We start from the raw sequence: 20,944 nt of genomic DNA on the forward strand, positions 1-20,944 counted from the left end.
TGTGGATCATCTATTGAGGTTTGCTTCTTTTTTTTTTTTTCTTTTTAATATCAAGAAAAGTTTCACTGTAAAAGTAATTTGACTATGGATCTAAAATTCCGAAAAAAAAAAAAAATGAGCAACACCAAAACCTGAAAAACTAAAAACCAAAATATCCATAACTGTTTTGCTACAGAAATCATTATTTATATTTTGGGATATATATCCTTTGAATCTCTCATATGAATAGTTTTTGTACACAATTATAATTACAGTGTGTATGTTTTCTTATTTTTCTGTGCAGCTTTTATAATCATTTTAATGGATGAATTTCAAAGTAGTATCACTTTTTCCTTACTTGGCATTTTATATTAAATATTTAATAGTTATGAATAGGATGTTTGCTTGTTGAGACAAATGTGTAGTGAATTGCTCTCAGTCTTGGGTGCTTACAGTGCATCTCAGTGGAGATGTCCAGCAGAGAAGCAGTATGGTTTAGTGATGATGAGCTGGTTTGCTCAAGTTAAAATCCTTTCTTCCATTAATTAGCCATGTGACTTTGGGCAAATTACTTATTTCCACACCTCATTTCTCTCGTGTGAAATGGAAATAATGATAGTATGTACCATTAATGTTTTTTGCTGAGGATTATTAAGTTAGTTGTTGTGCTCTGAATCTTGCCCAGTGTTTGACTAGATTTTCAGTTCCTTTAAGGTAACATCTAGATAGTAACGAATGATGATGTTAGAGAAGAAAAAGAAGAAGACCTTTAATCCTCCAGATTGTATGTATCATTGGGATGGAATATCAAGTATTAGAGACAGATTGGTAATGGTTGGCATGGATGGCAGATGGATGGGCTGTGTTGATCTTTTTAACAACCCTCAAATGATTGTAGTTTAGTTGGTGTAGTAGAGAGAGCAATGCAAGAGGAATCAGAAGATTAGCATTTTAGATTTTTTTTAAAATTTATATTCAAGTTAGTTAACATACACTGTAGTCTTCACTTCAGGAGTCGAACCCAGTGATTCATCTCTTACAAGTGATACCTGGTGCTCATCTGAAAAGTGTGCTCCTTAATGCCCGTCACCCATTTGAAATCCCCCCCACCCCCTTCCAGCATCTCTCAGTTTGTTCTCTGTATTTAAGAGTCTCTTATAGTTTGCCTCTCTCTGTTTTTATCTTAGTTTTCCTTCCTTTCCCCTAGTTCATCTGTTTGTTTTTTATATTCCATTGATGAGTGCAATCATACAGTATTTGTCTTTCTCTGACTGACTTATTTTGCTTAGCATAATACACTCTAGTTCCATCCACGTTGTTGCAAATAGCAAGATTTCATTCATTTTGATTGCTGAGTAATATTCAATTGTATATATATACACCACATCTTCTTTATCCTTTCATCCATTGATGGACATTTGGGCTCTTTCCACACTTTGGCTATTGTCCGTAGCACTGCTATAAACACTTGGGTGTATGTGCCCCTTTGATGCAGCGCTCCTGTATCCTTTGGATAAATATCTAGTAGTGCAATTGCTGGGTCATAGGGTAGTTCTATTTTTAATTTTTTGAGGAACCTGCATACTGTTTTCCAGAGTGGCTGCACCAATTTGTATTCCCATCAACAGTGCAAAAGGGTTCTCCTTTCTCCACATTCTTGCCAACATCTGTTGTTGCCTGAGGTGTTAATTTTAGCCATTCTGACAGGTGTGAGGTATTATCTCATTGTGGTTTTGATTTGTATTTCCCTGATGATGAGTGATGTTGAGCGTCTTTTCATGTGTCTGCCATCCGGATGTCTTCTTTGGAAAAGTGTCTATTCATGTTTTCTGCCCATTTCTTCTCTGGATTATTTATTTTTGGTGTGTGTGTTGAGTTTTGTAAGTTTTTTATAGATTTTGGATACTAACCCTTTATCTGATATATATCATTTGCAAATATCTTCTCCCATTCCATAGGCTGCCTTTTAGTTCTGCTAATTGTTTCCTTTGCTGTGCAGAGAAGCTTTTTATCTTGATGAGGTCCCAATAGTTCGTTTTTGCTTTTGTTTCCATTGCCTCTGGAGATGTGTCAAGTAAGAAGTTGATGTGGCTGAGCTCAAAGATGTTGCTTCCTGTTTTCTCCTATAGGATTTTGATGGTTTCCTGTCTCACATTTAGGTCTTCCATCCATGTAGAATTTATTTTTGTGTGTGGTATAAGAAAGTGGTCCAGTTTCATTCTTGTGCATGTTGTTGCTGTCCAGTTCTCCCAGCACAATTTGCTAAAGAGACTGTCTTTTTTCCATTGGATGCTCTTTTCTGCTTTGTTGAAGATTAGTTGACCATACATTTGTGGGTCCATTTCTGGGTTCTCTGTTCTGTTCTGTTGGTCTCCGTGTCTGTTTTTGTGCTAGTACCAAACCATCTTGATGATTACAGCTTTGTAATATAGGTTAAAGTCTGGGATTGTGATGCCTCTGGCTTTGGTTTTCTTTTTCAACATTACCTTGGCTATTCGGCATCTTTTCTGGTTCCATACAAACTTTAGGATTGTTTGTTCTAGCTCTGTGAAGAATTTTGATGGGGATTGCATTGAATAAGTAGATTGCTTTGGGTAATATTGACATTTTAAGAATATTTGTCCTTCCAATCCATGAGCATGGAATATTTTTCCATTTCTTTGTGTCTTCTTCAGTTTCTTTCATAAGCTTTCTAGTTTTTAGTGTACAGATCTTTTACCTCTTTGGTTAGGTGTATTCTTAGGTATTTTATGGTTTTTGGTGCTATTGTAAATTGGATCGATTCCTTGATACCTCTTTCTATTTTGCTTCATTATTGGTGTATAGAAATGCAACCGGTTTCTGTACATTGATTTTTTATATCCTGCAACTTTGCTGAATTCATGTATCACCTCTAGCAGTTTTTTGGTGGAGTCTGTCAGGTTTTCCATGTAGAGTATCATGTCATCTGCAAAGAGTGGAAGTTTGATTTCTTTGCCAACTTGGATGCCTTTTATTTCTTTGTGTTGTCTGCCTGCTGAGGCTAGGACTTCTAACACCATGTCGAACAAAAGTGGTGAGAATGGACATCCCCGTTGTGTTCCTGATCTTAGGGGGAAAGCTCTCAGTTTTTCTCTAAGGTCTTCTTTCTGATTTTTGTTAACAGTACAATCTTGAGAAGTCTTTTAGCCACTTTGAATCTGTTTTCTCATCTCTAGAGATAACATTTACCCTTCCTCTCTCAGAGATGTCATTATGACTAAAGTGAGTTGAAGACTATAAGGCACTATATACAAATGTAAACTTTTTATTAATTTAGAAAGACTAAAAATGAGAGAATGCATACAGAGACCTTGATACGGTATTGGGCACACTCTGCAATGAAGGATAGCTGCTAGTGGTATTTGTCTTCTTTTATGTGTAAGGCTAGCCCTGTTTACTGTTTAGATTATTAAGTAGTTTATGAATATATTATTAATACCTACTTTGATTTTTTTTTTCTCTCTTCTCTGTTTCAGACTCCTGGGAGAGTTGGCTCTCAAGGTTCTGATTTAGACTCATCAGCTGCTCCTATAAACACAGTGGATGTCAATAATGAAAGCTCTTCAGAGGTATGGAAATAATAATTTGGCAATAAAATTTGGTATTATTAAAGGAAAACAAGCAGAGGCTTGAAGTAGTGGTCAGTAATTTAAACTTTCATAGGAAAGGTCTCATCCTTCTTACAAACTGGAATATGACTTTTGAATCACACTTCTAGAAAAATACGGTGTTTAGTTCTAAGACTAAGAAAGTGTATATTAAAATTGAAAATTCATATTGTTGATTTGTCTTCATTGCTAATGTCATCTGAACTTAAGGAAGATTCTGACATCTGTTTATAAAAATTACCGATTAATTAGTGTTTGTACTGGCATGAACTACTGAGTTAATAAAAAATTAGATAAACTTATCTATAAAGTTTATACATTACTTGCTGTCTTTACAACTTTGCAAGAACTTTTATCTTTCATAGTTTATTAAAAAGTAATGGGGAAAGTAAGAAAGAACTCAATTTTTTTGAGAAGTTAGCCTTAGTATTTGCTTTATTATGATTAATTATTTTTAACAAACATTGTTTGCTCATTATAGAAAAATGAGAAAAGGGAAGAGAAGAACATAAAAACCACCAATAATGTCCTTAAGATATGGATGCACTCACATTCTGCTCTGACAGTTTTTGTCACTTGCCCCTTTCTGGGCCCAGTTGTACTGCCTACCTAGTTCCCCTTTTCTGTGCTCCCCTTTCCACACCTGTTTGCTGGTGAGTCTGTTTTCTGTCTTGTGTATTTCTGATTTTGTCTCTATGCATTCATCTTCCTGTTTTGTCTCTTTCTGGCCATCTGATTTCATGTATATGGGTATTAGCCTTGAGAAGATCTAAAAGACCATGAAAGTGAGAATAAAAGTATCAGTTGAACTTTATTAAGAGCAAGTTTAATTGTTGACCTCAGTTGGATCAAAAAAAGAAAAAAAAAAAAGAGTCTCTAGTGCGTAGTGAGCAGTGCCTGGTGATCCTGCTGTATTTTCTTCTTAGGGTCATTTTCCTACTCTTTGAGATAGTTTTACTGTCTTCTATATCCTCACATCTCTCATGTGTGCTCCCCTCTCCCATCTTCCCTCAGTCACCTTCTATATCATAGGAAGTATTGGCTGAATGTCCAAAGCTATACTTGGCACCTTTGTTCTCTCTTTTTTAGTACACAGAAAACAGTTCCTTTTCTTATCAAATTTCTATCCATTCTCTTGTGCTCTGGATTCCATTCTCTCACATTCTCATTTTATTTTCTGTCCCTCCTGCCACTAGTTTTTACCCATGTCATGAATTATTCTTATTGGCATATAATACTGCTCTATAGGTTCATATGCCCAGTGCTTGGGTACATATTTGTCAAGGTCTTGGGTGATCTCTATTTCTCTCTCTGTCTCTCTCTCTCTGTCTCTTTCTATCAGTCTCTCTTTCAGTTTGTTTCCCTTTTACCTTGGCATCCCACTTTGTACAAACCCTAGGTTTTAACTCTGTGCCCTTAGCAGCCATCTATATGGAATTTGAAATGTCTCTGGGACTTTAAAGAAATAGTCAGAAGAGCGCCTGGGTAGCTCAGTCCATTAAGCGTCCCACTCTTGATTTTGGTCCAGGTCATGATCTCACAGTTTGCGAGACTGAACCCATGTCAGGCTTGGTACTGACAGTGAAGAACCTGCTTGGGATTGTTTCTCCCTTTCTCTCTGCCCCTCCCCTCCTCAAAATAAAAAACTTAAAAAAGAAATAGAAATAAAGCAATGCCTTGCTTTATTCATATGATATTTATGTCATATTTTATTATTTAAGATAATGTGTAATATTGTCTTCGTATGGGCTGTTATAAGAAAAGTGCTATAGACTCAGTGGCTTAAACAACAAACATTTACTTCTCAAGAGTTCTGGAGGTTGGGAAGTTCAAGATCAAGGCAGATTCTGTGTCTGGTGAGGGCCTGCTTCCTGGTTTATAGGTGGCCATCCTCATATTGCTGAAGGGGCAAGAGAGCTGTCTGAGATCTTTTACAAGGGCACTAATCACATTCCTGAGGGTTCCACCCTTCTGACCTAATCACCTCCCTAAAACCCCATCTCCTAATACCATCACATTGGGAGTTAGGATTTCAATATAACTTCAACATAATTCCAATATGAGGATACACATTCAGTTTATATCAGACATGTAATGTGTATAATATGTAATGTAATAAGTGATTTTTTATATCCTTCAGTTATCACCAGGATGGTTGTTCAGAGTATTTAGTATAATGAATCGCCAGAAGCAAATGTCTTTGTTCACTCTTTATCCCTGTCTAGTCTGGCTTCCATCCTTAGTACACACTAAACTACTCATTGATGACCCGCATTTTCCTGCTCCTTTGGCTAGAGAGGGCAGGTTTTTTTGTAAGCGCTCACTGAAGTTTCCAGGTTGCCAGCTTCTCCAGCACCCAGTCTGGAATATATGATGCAAAAGAAAACCCAGAGTATTCATCATTGTATCAGTGCTTGGATCCCAAGATCCTTAGCTGGTCTTCCTTCTCTTCACCTTTCAGAGTTTTCTTATGTTTGTTTTATATATAATGTCTAGGGATGTTAGGTGTGCTCAACAGGAAGAATAGGGAAAAGTGTATCTGTTCCTTTCTGTCTGCAACTGGAAATCTGACCACTTTAAAAGTTGGATTATTTCTCTTTTTATTATTGAATTGTAAGAATCATTTATCTACTCTGGGTGCAAGTCTTGTCGATAGTTTGATTGCCTCCTATTTGCCCTGTTGGCTAGGGAAGGATTCCTGTCCTGGGCTCACAGGGACGGCTGAACATAAACTAACCTGACACTGGACAGATGAAGTCAACAGCAGTTTATTATTCAAAAGACGCATGGCCCAGGAGGACACTGTATGCCATGAAGGGCCATATGAGGATTGGACTCGGGAACAAAATGAACAACCACGGGCTCAGAGAGGCAAGGTTTATAGTATCAAGAGGATGAGGCGCCCCTTGGTTCCTGGAGCATATGATTGGCTTGTTAGAATAATTCTGTGGGCTGACAGGGAACTGAAACCTGCTGTTTAGGCATATGGAGGCTCTGTGAAGAGGAGGGGTGTTTGACTGCAGGCCCCTATTTGTGGGAGCAGAGTGGGGAGGGAACTTGTAGTTAGGCCACGTGAAGCTCTCCCCTCGCCTGTTGACAAAGGAGTGCATAATACTGGGTCTCAATTTTCGACTTTACACCACAATCAGATATATGTGATGTTATGTTTTTTTCTTAGTCTGTGGTTTGCTTTTCATTTTGTTCATGGTGTCTTTCAAAGAGAAGTTTTTAATTTTGGTGAAGTCCAGTTTGTCAGCCTTTTCTCTTATGGATAGTGCTTTTTGGGTCGTTCTATGAATTTTTTTGCCTAGCTCAGTGTCATAGAGGCTTTCTCCTATGTTTACCAATGGTACTTAAAAAAATTCATTTTAATGTGTATATTTAAGTCTGTGGTTTCTTTTAAAATATTGTGTATGGTATGGGATAGTGGTTGAGGTTCATTTTTTCCATATGGATATGGAAACCACAGCTTTTTATATAGTTGTTTCAGTACTATTTGTTGAAATGTTACCTTTTCCTATTGAATTAAATTTTTGCTTTTGTGGGAAATCAATTGACCTTATATGTGTGGTTCTGTTTCTTTATGCTCTTTGATCCAGGCATACAGATTTCCCGCTTTTAAGGTGTGCCAAGTTTTTTCTTATCTCTGGACATCTGTATGCTGATCCCCATGTCTTACCTGTTCTTTTACTTTTCTGCCTGGTTAATATCTTATTATCCTTCAGGTCTCATTACAGATAATTACTTTTTCAGTAAACTTCACTTGACTCACATGTAGGATAGATGCTTATTCCATGTGCTTCCTATCCTTTTGATAATGATTATTCTGAGATACACTTATTTATCAAATATCTATTGTTGTCAGACGCTGTTCTGGATGCTGGAGATATGACAGTGAGTAAAATAGTCAACAATCTTTATCCTGGTAGGGGCACCTGGGTGGCTCAGTCGGTTAAGCGTCCGACTTCCACTCAGGTCATGATCTCGCTGTACGTGAGTTGGGCCCTGCGTCTGGCTCTGTGCTGACAGCTCAGAGCCTGGAGCCTGCTTTGGATTCTGTGTCTCCCTCTCTCTGCCCCTCCCCTGGTCTTGCTCTGTCTCTCTCTCTCTTCCTCTCTCAAAAATAAATAAACATTAAAAAAAACCCTTTATCCTGGTAAAGCTTATATTCTTTTAGGTGGAAATAGGCAAAAACCCCCAAAACATACGAAAACGGACAGAGGGAAACAACTGGTGTTATTGAGAAAAATAAAGCAGGGAAGGAGGCATAAGAAGTGTTTTGGGTGGTTGCAATTTCAAATAGGATTGTCAGGGAAGACTTCTCTGAGAAGGGCATAGCTCAGGAAGAACTGAAAGAAGTGAGGAAATGAGTCATGTGGGTTTCTGGAACAACCATGTTTCATTCATGTGGAACAAGTGGAAAGTCTCTGAAGTAGGAGCATGCTTGGCATGTTGAAAAACCAGCAGGGAGGCTAGTGTGGCTCCAGCACAGTGAGTGAAGAGAGTTTGGGTCTGTGAGCTAATCAGGTCCACCTTATGCAGGGCCTTTCAGGCCTTTGTACAGACTTTGGTTTTTACTGCTGATGAGATGGGAAGCCATTGGAGAGTTCTGACAAGGGAAGTGACAAAACTTGTTTACATCTTTATAGGATACATTCTCACTGCTGTGTGGAGAATAAACTGTTCGTGGAGTAAGGATAGAAGCAGAGAGGCTGTTGAAAGGCTGTTGCAGTGATCCCTGTGTGGTGTGAGACTGATTGTGACAGGGTGGTTAACAGTGGAGGTCCTGAGGGTCTAAATATAGTTTGAAGGCGGTTCTACTGGGATTTTCTGATTTTTGTGCTCTAAAATGTAATTACTTTCTTTCATAACTTTTCCAAGAAGCCTGTAAGCTTCCTGAGGATGGGACTTTGTGCCTTATTTTATCATTTTGTTCTCAGCACCGTAGAATAATGGCTGGAACACAGTAATCACACTTGATACACACATTTTGAGTGAATGATTGAATATTGTATGTGGAAACTTACAGTGAAGAAACTAGTAAAGTCAAAGGCAGAACAAAGCTATCATGGCAAAAAAAAAATATGCAAATGATGCGTTCTTTTAAGGAATTACTATTCTGTGGTTCCAGCACTTTGGACTGTGGTTGCCTAGAAGACAACTCTTTCATCAGTAAAAAAGAGAAAACAACAAAGAATTCACGTTCCTCACTTTCATCCTCTGGCTAATCTCCTTTAAGGGTTGTTAACAAAAGGAATTAATGATATTAATCATTGCTAACATTTGTTGAATGTTTTCTTTGTATCAGATGCTATGATAAGCACTTTGCATGTACTATCTCATTTAATTTTCATGAGCCCCCCCCCCCCCATATGAAGTAGGTGTTACTGTTACCCCATTTCACAGATGAGGAAATTGAAGGTCATGTAATCTACTAAGAGTGGTGTGAATCCAGAATTCGAAGCCTAGCTCTTAACTACTGCCCTGCCTGCCCTCCCACTTTGGGTCCTTATTTACAGTCATCCTCTCCTTTGTTATATCCTTAGTGACATTAGTGACTCAAGGAACATCCAAGTCTCCCAGTTTTTAATGTTTTCAATGCCAGTGATCTTTATTAATTTTTTCTAGCTACTCAAGTTCATGGCAGTACCTTCCATCTTATGCAGTAGAATAGTTCACCTGAGATGTCAAAACTGTATCTTTCCATTCTTACACAACTACCTGTCTTCTCAAAAACTTTCTCATGTTCTTACTACTTCTTTGGCCTTGCTGAATATTTCAGGTTTTTAATTCCTATCTTCTGGTCTTTCAAACTTTCCTGGCTTCATTTCCTTTCCTCTCTAACCATACATCTAATGACAGAATATTTATTGAACAACGCCTTATGACTAGACTAAGCATTTTATGTACTTCATGATAACTCTAGAGGAATAGGTACTAACATTAACCCCATTTTATAGATGAGGAAGTTGACGTTTAGCAAAGTAAAGTAACTTCCTTAAGTCATATAGTTAGCATTGGTTGAGTCTCAAATCCACATTATTTTTGACACAAAAACTCATGGCGTTTATAACCTATTGTCCTTCACTACACTCTCCATTTTATTCACTTTCCGATACTCTCAGTTCCTCTGTTCTCTTATCCCTCTACTTTCCTGTCTGACAAAACATTAAACCATAGATCAGTGTAATGGCCTACATTTTAAAATACAGATACTGTTAGGAATAGGGAATTGGGGAGATTGACTTAAAATGGTTTTATTTGGTTCATAAATTTAGAAGGAAGAGTCCCCTACTGGGAATTACGGCTATGGGCAAATATGGGGTCTTAGGCTAGTGGATTATGGTAAAGACTAAAAATTGCTTTCATTGTAAGGACTTTTTTTGTTGAGAACATGATGTCGCATAAAGCTATTTGTTATAACTGCCTGTCATTTCTTGATCGAAAATAAAAGCTAACTTGCCAATAATGGCTCTTAGATAAGTAAGGACAGACTGTCATAAACAAAAAGAATAATAATATTCCAACTAAAGCAACTGGTAATTGTAATAAAATTGAACCAATGGGAATTTCCAGCATAAGGATGGGACCTACTTTTAGACGTCCTACTTTGAATAGATCTTTCAGTTTTTGTATATAGTTACTACTTGAAAATTTCCCTTATGTATACTAAAAAGAGATGTACTAATTATTTTCCTGTTATGTCTGTTTTCATTGTCTGTATTTTGTTTTATAAATAACTTTTTATGTATATCCTCCTAAAAGTTGTTATTTCACAGGGTTTCATCTGTCCATTATGTATGAAAAGATGTATAACTGCTAGTGATTTGTCGGAGCATTACCAGCAAGTGCACGCTGAAAATGAAACAAGAGGACAGGAACTTCTTAATGACTCCAGTGTTACTGTGGGTCCTGTATATTTTGCTTTAGCAGCTTGGTTATGGTTGCAGAATAGCTTTGTTTTTCCTTGCCTTGGTGTTGCTTAACTTTTTCTGCTACAAAGGGAATATGGATTGCTTTAATCATGCATGCTTAAAAGAAGGTTCAATAAGGAAAGCAGGCTCTTGGGAAGTTGGGTTCATTGCTCTTACTGTTTGCAGCTGTCTTTTTTGTGAATCTGTAAACAAATATAAAAGTTTAAGTTAATATTTTTCATAAATTTTGCCATGAAATTCAAAATATAAAGTGAATGATGTCTGATTTCACCATTTGTAAGTTGTATCTTTATTATTTAGTTAATGTTTTATTAACGCATATTTAAAAATGCTTTGGGTTAAAATGCTTTATACTCGTATATAGAAAGAGGACTTTGCATGTTAATTGTTGCTGTTTTTATTTGAGAAAGTATCCAGCATTAGAACCTGGATGTACCATTGTTTCAGTCTTTGTTTTGACTCCCTAGACTTGAGGAAGGTGACAAATGGCACATACTCATCATTAACAGTGTATCATCCAAATGTCTCTCTGTAGTGTGTGGGACGGCCCATATCTAAGGCTGAGGGTGGAAGCCAGTGAGGGCAAGTATTGCCCTTTTGCAGGCTGGAAAAAGTTTCTTAGATGGTCTTGATCTATCTCTTTCTTTTGAAAATCACTGCAATAATCTAAAAACAAAGAGAAACATAGCTTTTCTGATTCTTTTGCAAGTCTCACAAAAGAATGAAACTCCTTGTACCCAGAAAGACACAAGAAAAAAAAAAAAAGACATGTGTTTTTCTGTCTGGCAATTATATATATAAGAAAGGATTTCACCAAACATTCACTTATTTGGCATATTTGTAGTGTACTTCTTATGCATCATATATTTTGGTAAGTAAAGAATATAAAAAAAGATATGATCTCTATCCCAGGCAATTTCTGTGATAAATACTATTTGTAAAAAGAGTGCAGTGGTGATTGAACCTGAGGAGAACCCCAGAAAAGCTTTACTGGGGAACAGTTAAACCAGACATTTTCTAGGGTGATACGGAAAATGGGTGCAATATAGGAAGACACCAACTGGTTAAACTAGCTACCTGGTGCAAGCAAAAAGAGAGACCTAAAAGATTCTTGGAGCTCTCCTTAGCATTTTACCACTTGTCTTTCATACCTCTTGTGCCAACTTTTCTTCTTTATGGGTTAGCCAAAATCAAAAGTGACAATATCACCTACTTGTCATTTAAATAAGAACTTTATTTTTAACTGAAAGAGCACTTGGTATAAGAAGGATACCATAAATATCAAGTTAAGGTAAGTTCTTTAAGTGTAGTGTATCTGAGAAAGGATTAGAGATCGCTGAAATCTAAGAGTAATCTTAAGTAGAGTGTGTGTGTATGTCTGTGTGTGTGCATGTTTGGAAGTTGGTGAGAAATTTGGAATAATTAAGGGAAAAATGTAGCTGGCTGTTTTTAGTGTTTTAACGTTTACTAACAGCATTTTTGTGGAAGTTATCGATCTACCCTCGAAGGTGGTTGCGAAGAAATAGAGAAGCAGTCTCTTAATATCCACAATTAGTATTACAAAGCCCATGAATGAAAGATCATGCACTGTATTCAGGGGGCATCCCTCAGATATTCACTCTGAGCTTGTGTTACTTTTATTATAAATGAGTGATGTAGTCTTGATAGGCTTTTTTCTTTATCCTTCCCATCTATATCAGGCTAGCATTACTAGAAATAGCACGTGAATAATATTTTTAAAACATTTTTGTCTGTGTTTATTTATTCTGAGAGACAGAGTCTGCAAGTGGGGGAGGGACAGAGAGAGGGAGAGAGAGAGAATTCCAAGCGGGCTCTGCACTATCAGTGTGGAGCCCAACACGGGGCTCAGACTCACCAACTGCGAGATCATGACCTGAGCCGAGACCAAGAGTTGTGTGCTTAACCGACTGAGTCACCCAGGCGCCCCACTATGTGAATAATTTTAAGAAATGATTGTGGAAAGACAAAACAGGGTGTAAGAAAAAACTATAAACTGTGGGTCCAGAAATTAAAGAGGCCAGAATTAATAGAGTAAAAATCACCCGTTCAGTGATAAATATTTATGCATCTGAAACACCAAACAACAGTTTAGTATCTTCTATTTAAGAAGGTGAGAAAGTATATGTATTTTAGAAAGATTTATTTTTATTAGAAATGTCCCAAAATTAAAGTGTTATTTAAACATGGAAAATTCATTTAGGTGAATCATATGGAAAATTCACTTAGGTGGAATATTTCTATGATTAAATATATATTACTGAATTTCTAAAATTTCTCTTTAGGGATGAATCAGTTCTTTCTGGAGTATTAACCTGGTAATATTTAGAAGCTTTAAGAAGGTATGGCATACCTTAATGTGATCGTTAGCTTTCTTGGTATCTTTAGATATCTAGACCCAAAATCTGGAAGTGGAGACAATAGTCAAAAAGCCAAAGTTGTAAAGATTAAATAGTGTAATTGGTCTGTGGCTTCTCTGGGGAACATTCTGTAATTTGCCTTCTAGATACTAGTAGAAGCTGACATGCAAAAGAGAAATGACCGGCTAAATAGTATAGCTGTTGCACTAAAAGCATGTTAACTATTGTGGTACAACAGTTACCGAATAGAAGTTGTAAGAATGGCAAATTAGGTATAAAGTGGAGCCGTCAAAAAACAATGGTAGATAATAGATGATTTTGAAGAAAGAGCATAACATGAGCTAGATTAACACATAGGCTGGGGACATTCATTCATTCAAAAGACAGTGCTGCGCATCAAATACCTCTGGAGCCAAATGGCGTCATTCAGATGTGCAAAGGTACATCCTGAGTACTTAGTGCTACTACCTTTGCTTATTTCAGAGTTTCATAGGTGACCATTGCGTTCACTCACCTGTTGTGCCCCTGCCCTTTGCTCTACTTCTATGATCAGAACATACCTCTGTTTTCCAAACGCAGCACGTCTGTGTTTCAAACCTCTTTCCACACCTTTGTTAGAATGCCTCTCTTTTATTTCTGACAAGTGTCTCCTACTCGTTCTTCAGTACCTAATTCCAGTGTCCAGCGTATATACACATACATATAGCATAAATGAGTTTCTGTGTAGTTTTTGTAAAACACTAACTCTTGCAACAGGCAGAGTTGGATTCTTTTTTTCCTGTGTTCCTATAGTTCCTCATATTTACTTATGTTATACCATTGTCTGATAATGTTTGTCTACATATCAGTATTCCCTAGTACTCAGTGAGCCTTCATTCTGCTACATAATGTACATAAATAAATGAATATATGCTATTTGTATAGCACCCAATGAAGGAGAAGTTTATTTTTAAGTTTTTACTTGTTCGGAGTACTTATTACTTCACTCTATTCCTTGGAAAGTTTTATAACCTGCAAGATGTTAAAGCTCTTCTGTCTTTTTGCCAAATTCTGCCCTGCCAGATTCATTCATATTTTTGTTTTTTTATTTTTATCTATTTTTTAAGTAGGCTCCATGCCCAATGTGAGGTTTGAACTCACGACCCTGAGATCAAGAGTCTCATGCTCTAACAACTGAGCCAGCCAGTCGTTAATTTATTTTATTCATATTTTTAAAATAAATATATAACATAGAAAATATAGAGTGTGTTCAAAAATAATACAGTAGCCATTAGGGAAACATGGATGAAAAGCTCCAGTGTGTTGTGCATTATAGGGAATGTAGAAACTTGACAAGCTACTAAGGGTAGTGCTGGAGGGAAAATCAGTATATACAAAGGCCCGGGAATGTGGGATACCGTGGTGGGTTTGGAGAACGTAGGTAAATCTGAATAGTTGAAAGTGTCAGTATAATTGTGGAGAGTGAGAGGTGCCCCAGCATCAGAGTGATTATTAGGTCATTGAGGAAATATTCATGTAGGACCTTGTATGCCATAACCATATAATTCTGAGAATATTATAAGTGTTTAATATTTTATGGGTCTATTAATTTTAGGCTTTTACAGTGTTCATCTTAGGTTAGCAAAGAATTTACTGACTAGAATACTTCTCAAGCATTGTGGATACTCTGTGGTAATTATGAGTTATTTAATACAGTACCTTTTCCCTCAGTGATCAGAATGCTTTATATTCTTAATTTTTTGGTTATCATTACTAGGAAGTAGATTGGAACAGCTGTTATTTTACTAAGGGGATATCTAGAGAGAGGGGTGGGAATATGATGGCAGACTTCTCAACTAGTCTTCTAGGTTAGAACTTCTCAAATTAGAATTCTGTACTCTAGCCATCAATTTACTCAACCTAAAAGATAGTTGTAAGGGTTTTTTTTTTTTTTTTTTTTGTAAACTTCAATCAGAATAGATGGTGATGTACTTTTGCACAATACCTGAATTTGGGCTTAACATCGTAAGTTACAATTTACTAATGGCACCATTGGTGTAAGACATTAGACCGTATTTCATAACATACAAATTGCTATTTTACAATATTCAACACAGTTTTGTAACCTTTTTCTCCCTCTTTCTATAGGGTTTCATATGTCCCCAGTGTATGAAATCCCTTGGGTCTGCTGATGAACTTTTCAAACACTATGAGGTAGTTCATGATGCTGGTAATGATTCAAGTCATGGAGGAGAGGCTCTTGCTCTGAAGCGGTACAGTACAATTGCTTTGAAGTGTAATGCTATTATGAATGCATGTGATCTTACCTCTTTCCTGTGTTAGGGCCTTGAGAGTGTGCTCACCATTCCTTGTCAGACTGACTCTTAGGTGAGGAGAACAGAATGTAAGAAGTTTGACAAGACTCAAGGAACAGAAAGAAGCCAGTGTTGCTTGAGCTGAGTGAATGAGCAGGAGAGTGTTAAGACAGGGACTAGATTGTATAGATTGTATAGTCCTTGTTAATGAGTTTAGATTTTATGCTAACTACAATAGGAAGGTATTGATCCTTATGGTTAGTAAATTAATGGGAGATATTTTGTTTCTGGCCTCAGGCAGTTAATGATTATATCATTTCTGTGATAAAGTGTTTTTCCATTTATGAATGAGGAGCTTTCAGAATAAAATTATTTTTCTAAGGGTTATATATATATGCCAGTATACATAAAATTCTAAGCAGCTTTTTTTTTTAAGAATTGCAAAAACTAGAAATTAATGTGCAGTCACTAGCCATGATTTATTAAGAGACCAGGTTGTTAGAGAACATTAATTATTAATTCCTTTTTTCTCCAATATATGTTTAGAGATGATTTAACACTACTTAGACAAGAGGTCCAAGACCTTCAGGCTTCACTTAAGGTAAGAGTAGAAATGATTACATTTGTGTATTTTCAGTGTTTCAGATAATAAATCTTTTGAAATTTAATTAAAAATCTTTTTTTTTTCCTTAGGAAGAAAAATGGTACTCAGAAGAATTAAAGAAAGAATTAGAAAAATTTCAAGGGCTGCAACAGCAAGTAAATGCTTTTAAATACTTGAAGTGTGTTTATTAGATGTTTATTTTCATTGTTAAAAATAAGCATTTTGTAAGCAGGTGGCCTGATATAAATAACTTCCTAATGAATTTATCTGTATTTAATAGCCTACAGTGTATATCCTTTGTAATTCTAATGAATGCAAACAAATATTTTGGAAGCTCAGATGTTATTTCTTAAAGGTGCTCCATTAAGAATCAGTGACCTGTGGGTTTTTTTTTTTTTTTTCTTAATACCAGGCTGCATTATTCTTATTTTCTGAAAATATCCCTAAGTGGTTAAAAAATATAGGTTCAGACAATAGTGAGATTCTTCAGAGCATTTGTGTTGTGACAAATGGGAGATCACTAAATTGTCTACTAGTAGGGAAAGAACTACTATTAACTGTTTACTGTTTATATTCTTTTTAAAAGAATTTTTAAAGTTTACTTATTTTTGAGGGAGGGAAGGAGGGGGAGAGAGATAAAAAGAGAGAGAATCCCAAGCAGGCTCTGCACTCTCAACATGGAGCCCGACATGAGCTTGATCTCACCAATAGTGAGATCATGACCTGAGCCGAAATCAAGAGTCAGTTGCTCAACCGATTGAGCCACCAGGCACCCCTGTTAATATTACTGAAGATTGTTTGAAAATATGGGGAAATGGTTGTATTAACAATTTTAGTTATTTTTTTAAACAGTATTAGGTTTTAAAAAACAGAATATAGGTATTTATGTATATGTGTATGTATACACACAAACACACACAGCTTTATATAAAAATAATATGTAGAAAAAACGAAAATCATGGGTAACAAAAGTGGTTACTTTGGAGTAAGATTCTGTTGATACATAATTTAATGTATTTTCTAAATGTCTTAACCAACTATGATTTTTATATTAAAATTATATTGGCTTTTGCACTACAATTACATGAAGGATCATAGAGTAATAAATTTTACTAAATATAGTTTTCATTTGTAAGAATAAAGTGGATAACCTTCAATAATAGTTCTAATATTTTTATAAAGTAATTAGTGATCCTGTTGCCTGTTATCTTAGTACATTGTGACTCTCAGTCTATCTTTTTTGCCTTTTTGTTTTTTCACCAAAAATTGTCATTTGGACTAGAAAAAAAATCCCAAATAAATGGATAACAAGATATTATTAGTCTTATTACTACTCAGCTTCTGTATTTGAGGCTGTGAAAGAGGTTTTTAGTAATCTAAAGTACTTAAAGTTCATTTACTCTGTTTTACATAAATGCCATTAACAAATAATCAAACATGTGCTGTATTATTTTTTTGTACTTGAAAACAGAGGAAATTGTTTACCACATTTGAGATGACTATTTCACATTTAATAAATTAAATTCTCCACAGTGCAAGGTGAAATTGCCTTGGTAGGAAATTTACCTTGGGGAAAATGTATTTAAAATATTGATGGTTCTTAGCAACCAATATGTCTAAATCTAATGTATAGGAAAATAAGTCAGATACACTAGGAGTTGCTTTATTAAACTCTTGAAGATATGTGTAATTCTTTAGAATGTGGAAATAATGACTTGGCAGTATAGTATTTTATTCCTAATGCACATAATAAATTAAACCTTATGGAATATATTCTTTATTTCTGCTTTTTTAAAAGATGATTTATAATCATGAATTAAAAATTTGTGCTTTTAATGCCAAACTTTATAGTAGTGATGGTTCATGGCATGTTTTCACTTTTGCAGATTTTTATATATTATAGTATTGAATCTTATTTGCTGACTTCAGTATTGGCTTTAGAATCTATATTTATAATGATAGTTTATATTATTTTAAAATCTTTACTGAATTTATAGAACTTAAGATGGTACCTATTATAAGATTCACAATAATTTAAATATATGTTAACATAAAAAAAATTCTTAGAACCAGTGACTACAGCTAGATCATTATGCCAGTCTGCCTAATGGTACTTTAGAAATCTGGAAGATTGTGAACAGACCAAAATTTAATCAGAATCTTGCTACTTACCTGATAGAATGTGGCTTGTAGAGACTTTTTTCACATTGGCAATTATAATAGTATTGTCTTTTTCTTTTAATGCGTTTGTTTATGTCTTGTTTCCATTGAGGAGTCTAAACCTGATGGATTGGTGGCTGATTCATCAGCAGGTAACTTTGAACTTTGCTTAAAGCAGATATTTCTTCATTTTTCTTTTTCTTCTTCTTTGTTTATTTACTTATTTTTGAGAGAGAGAGAGCTCAAGCAGGGGAGGGGCAGAGAGAGAGGGAGACAGAGAATCCCAAGCAGGCTCCACATGGTCAGTGCAGAACAGAGCTAGAGGCTCAAACTCAGGAACCCGTGAGATCATAACCTGAGCCCAAATCAAGAGTTAGAAGCTTAACTGTCTGAGCCACCCAGGCACCCCTCTCATTCTTCTTTTTCACTTTTTACTTTCTTTTGCTCTGATCCCTGCTACATGAATTTGTATTGTGATTATACTTTCTGGCTTTAAAACAGTGAAGCTAATAGTCATATTTTAGGTTTAGAATATTATTTGTGAACTTTATAGTTTAATCAGTTGATAAAAATCTTAGTGTTTTCTTTGTTCTGTATATTCTGAAGTTATAAACTTCTGAAATATCACATTAGTACATTTTAGTGAAAAGTTAAATCTAGTTTGAAGAATGATGTCCTCTTTTTCTCTTGAAATAAAATGATGAAGCTAGCATCTTTGTAATTGACTTTGGAGGAATGCTCAATGAATAATCAAATTTGTATTTTGAGGTTAGCTGTTGTATTTACTTTCCCTCTGAAATCTGTCTCGCCCTTTTTTTTTTGAAATCTCTTTAGGAGAATGGAGTATTAGGAGTTGACTGCATATTTTAATTATTTTATTTAAGATTTGGATTGTTCTTAAACCATTTCTTTCTTTTTTTAATGTTTATTTTTGACAGAGAGATACAGTGTGAGTGGGGGAGGGGAGGAGAGGGGAAGAGAGTAGGGGAGGGGGAGAGGGAGGCACAGAATCTGAAACAGGCTCCAGGCTCTGAACTGTCAGCACAGAGCCTACTCTGGGCTCGAACTCACAAACTGTGAGATCATGACCTGAGCCAAAGTTGGATGCTTAACCGATGCTTAACCCAGGCTCCCTGTTCTTGTTTCTCAATATAATCAATTTTATTTAGAAAGCCAGAATATGTTCCTTTTTGGACAGTTGATGGTTATAGGAAAATAACTGAAATGTAAAAGCAAAATACTTTTGAAACAAATATTTATAGATTATTTGAGTATGATGCTAAATATTCCTTTAATTTGTTTTATATATTTATAAATTATGACTTGTGTCTTAAATGAATCAGATATGCTTAATTCTTGAAATATGAAGATTCTCCATTTATAACTGGATGATAGACTCATGTTGATTCTCTTTTTTTTTTTTTCTTTTCATGTTGATTGTCTTTAACTACAACAATGATTAGGATATAAGTAATAACAGTTTAGGAAATGTAATTAGCATTAATTATGTATTTAAATAGCTATGATACATTTTTGTAGAACTACAGTCTTTGGAACAACAATTAGAAGAAGCCCAAACAGAAAATTTTAATATTAAGCAAATGAAAGACTTATTTGAACAGAAAGCAGCCCAACTTGCCACTGAAATTGCAGGTAAATTGAATCAGATCTTTTTAGCCAATGATGAGTCTCGTTACCTTTTTGCCATTGTACATCCTGGAAATAAGGCATTGTATTTTAGTGTATTGTATTTTGGTGTGATAAAACATTTGTTATAGACTATGGTAGTGATTATTGGAATTTAATAATAGAGTTGCTGTATAAATTATTTTGTTTGTCCTCTCACCTCTTCCTTTCAAAGGATCGATTTTCTCTGTAGAATTTTTCTTCTAATTTAGAAAAGGTGAATTTTCTTTGGGGCATGCTTAAAGATTAACAAGTAACATTTTGAAGAAATTAAATAATACAGTTAGATTTAACATTTGGTTATGCTATCAATTACTTTTTCTTTAACTACATGCTTTTAGGTTAAACTATTATATGTGATTAAGTATACATTAAGATGATAATTAGTGACAGTGCTGTATGGAATTTAGACAAAAACATCTGATTATTTTAAGTTCATCATTTAATCAGAAGTAAAAGTTTATTGTATATATTTAGGGTTATCTAAGGAATGTGAATTTGAATTAATATTAATAATATGTACATACTAGTAATATGTAGTTATCCATACATAATAATATGTAATTAATACATATTAATATGTAGATATGCAATGTAATAGATAAGAATTTATAAAACTACCCTTTCCTAGAGTTAATGTCATGAAACTAATATTTATATAACTATCTTTAATTAGATATAAAGTCAAAATATGATGAAGAAAGGAGTCTTCGAGAAGCTGCTGAACAAAAAGTGACATATCTGACAGAGGAATTAAACAAAGAAACAACTATAATTCAAGATCTGAAGACTGAACTGGTAATTCAGAAACCTTATTGAAATGTACTTTTATAATTTTCTAAATGAAAAATGAAATATATACTCTGAAAAAATGTTAAAAGTATTGGTTGAGTAAAATGAAGGAAAGGAAAATTCCCTCTAGTTCTATCCTTTACACATATACCAATGTGATTTTTTAAATAAAAATGCAATGTATGATACAAAATTTATTACCTTAACATTTTTGTTGTTTCTATCTTAATATCGTGTCTTTTTACTAGTTTCCTTATCTGCGTCTCTGATCCTGACCTTTCCCTGCCCTTTAGTTTTATAAATCCACCTACTTTTAGAAAACTTCTGATTGCATTTCTAGCTTCATTTCGGATTCAACAAGTGTAGCATCAGGTCATCGTATTTCCTCCCCAACTATTTCTGTCATTGGTGCTATATGTCTTCAGTGCTCTCCCAAGGTGTACAACTTTGGATCTGTCCTTGTCTCCTTTCTGTCCTGTATGTATGT

The 20,944-nt window shown here is 35.2% G+C and overlaps 1 protein-coding gene across 5 annotated transcripts in view; it reads left to right on the plus strand.

The window, feature by feature from the left end:
• EEA1 (early endosome antigen 1) overlaps positions 1-20,944 on the plus strand; it is a 114,443-nt gene that overhangs the window by 17,788 nt on the left and 75,711 nt on the right. For 2 of the 5 annotated variants that reach the window (XM_019446419.2, XM_019446420.2), the window contains exons 2-9: positions 3,477-3,569; positions 10,388-10,513; positions 15,049-15,173; positions 15,762-15,816; positions 15,909-15,974; positions 18,092-18,131; positions 19,519-19,632; positions 20,342-20,463. In XM_019446419.2, coding sequence (XP_019301964.1) covers positions 3,477-3,569; positions 10,388-10,513; positions 15,049-15,173; positions 15,762-15,816; positions 15,909-15,974; positions 18,092-18,131; positions 19,519-19,632; positions 20,342-20,463 — 741 coding nt within the window. Of the gene's footprint in view, positions 1-3,476; positions 3,570-10,387; positions 10,514-12,846; positions 12,904-15,048; positions 15,174-15,761; positions 15,817-15,908; positions 15,975-18,091; positions 18,132-19,518; positions 19,633-20,341; positions 20,464-20,944 lie in introns of those variants that run through there. The other 3 variants (XM_019446421.2, XM_019446422.2, XM_019446423.2) reach the window with 2 other exon arrangements.

The sequence above is a fragment of the Panthera pardus genome, unplaced genomic scaffold (genome assembly GCF_024362965.1).
Source record: "Panthera pardus isolate Hobbes unplaced genomic scaffold, ASM2436296v1 HiC_scaffold_6, whole genome shotgun sequence".
Taxonomy (NCBI): Eukaryota; Metazoa; Chordata; class Mammalia; order Carnivora; family Felidae; genus Panthera; species Panthera pardus.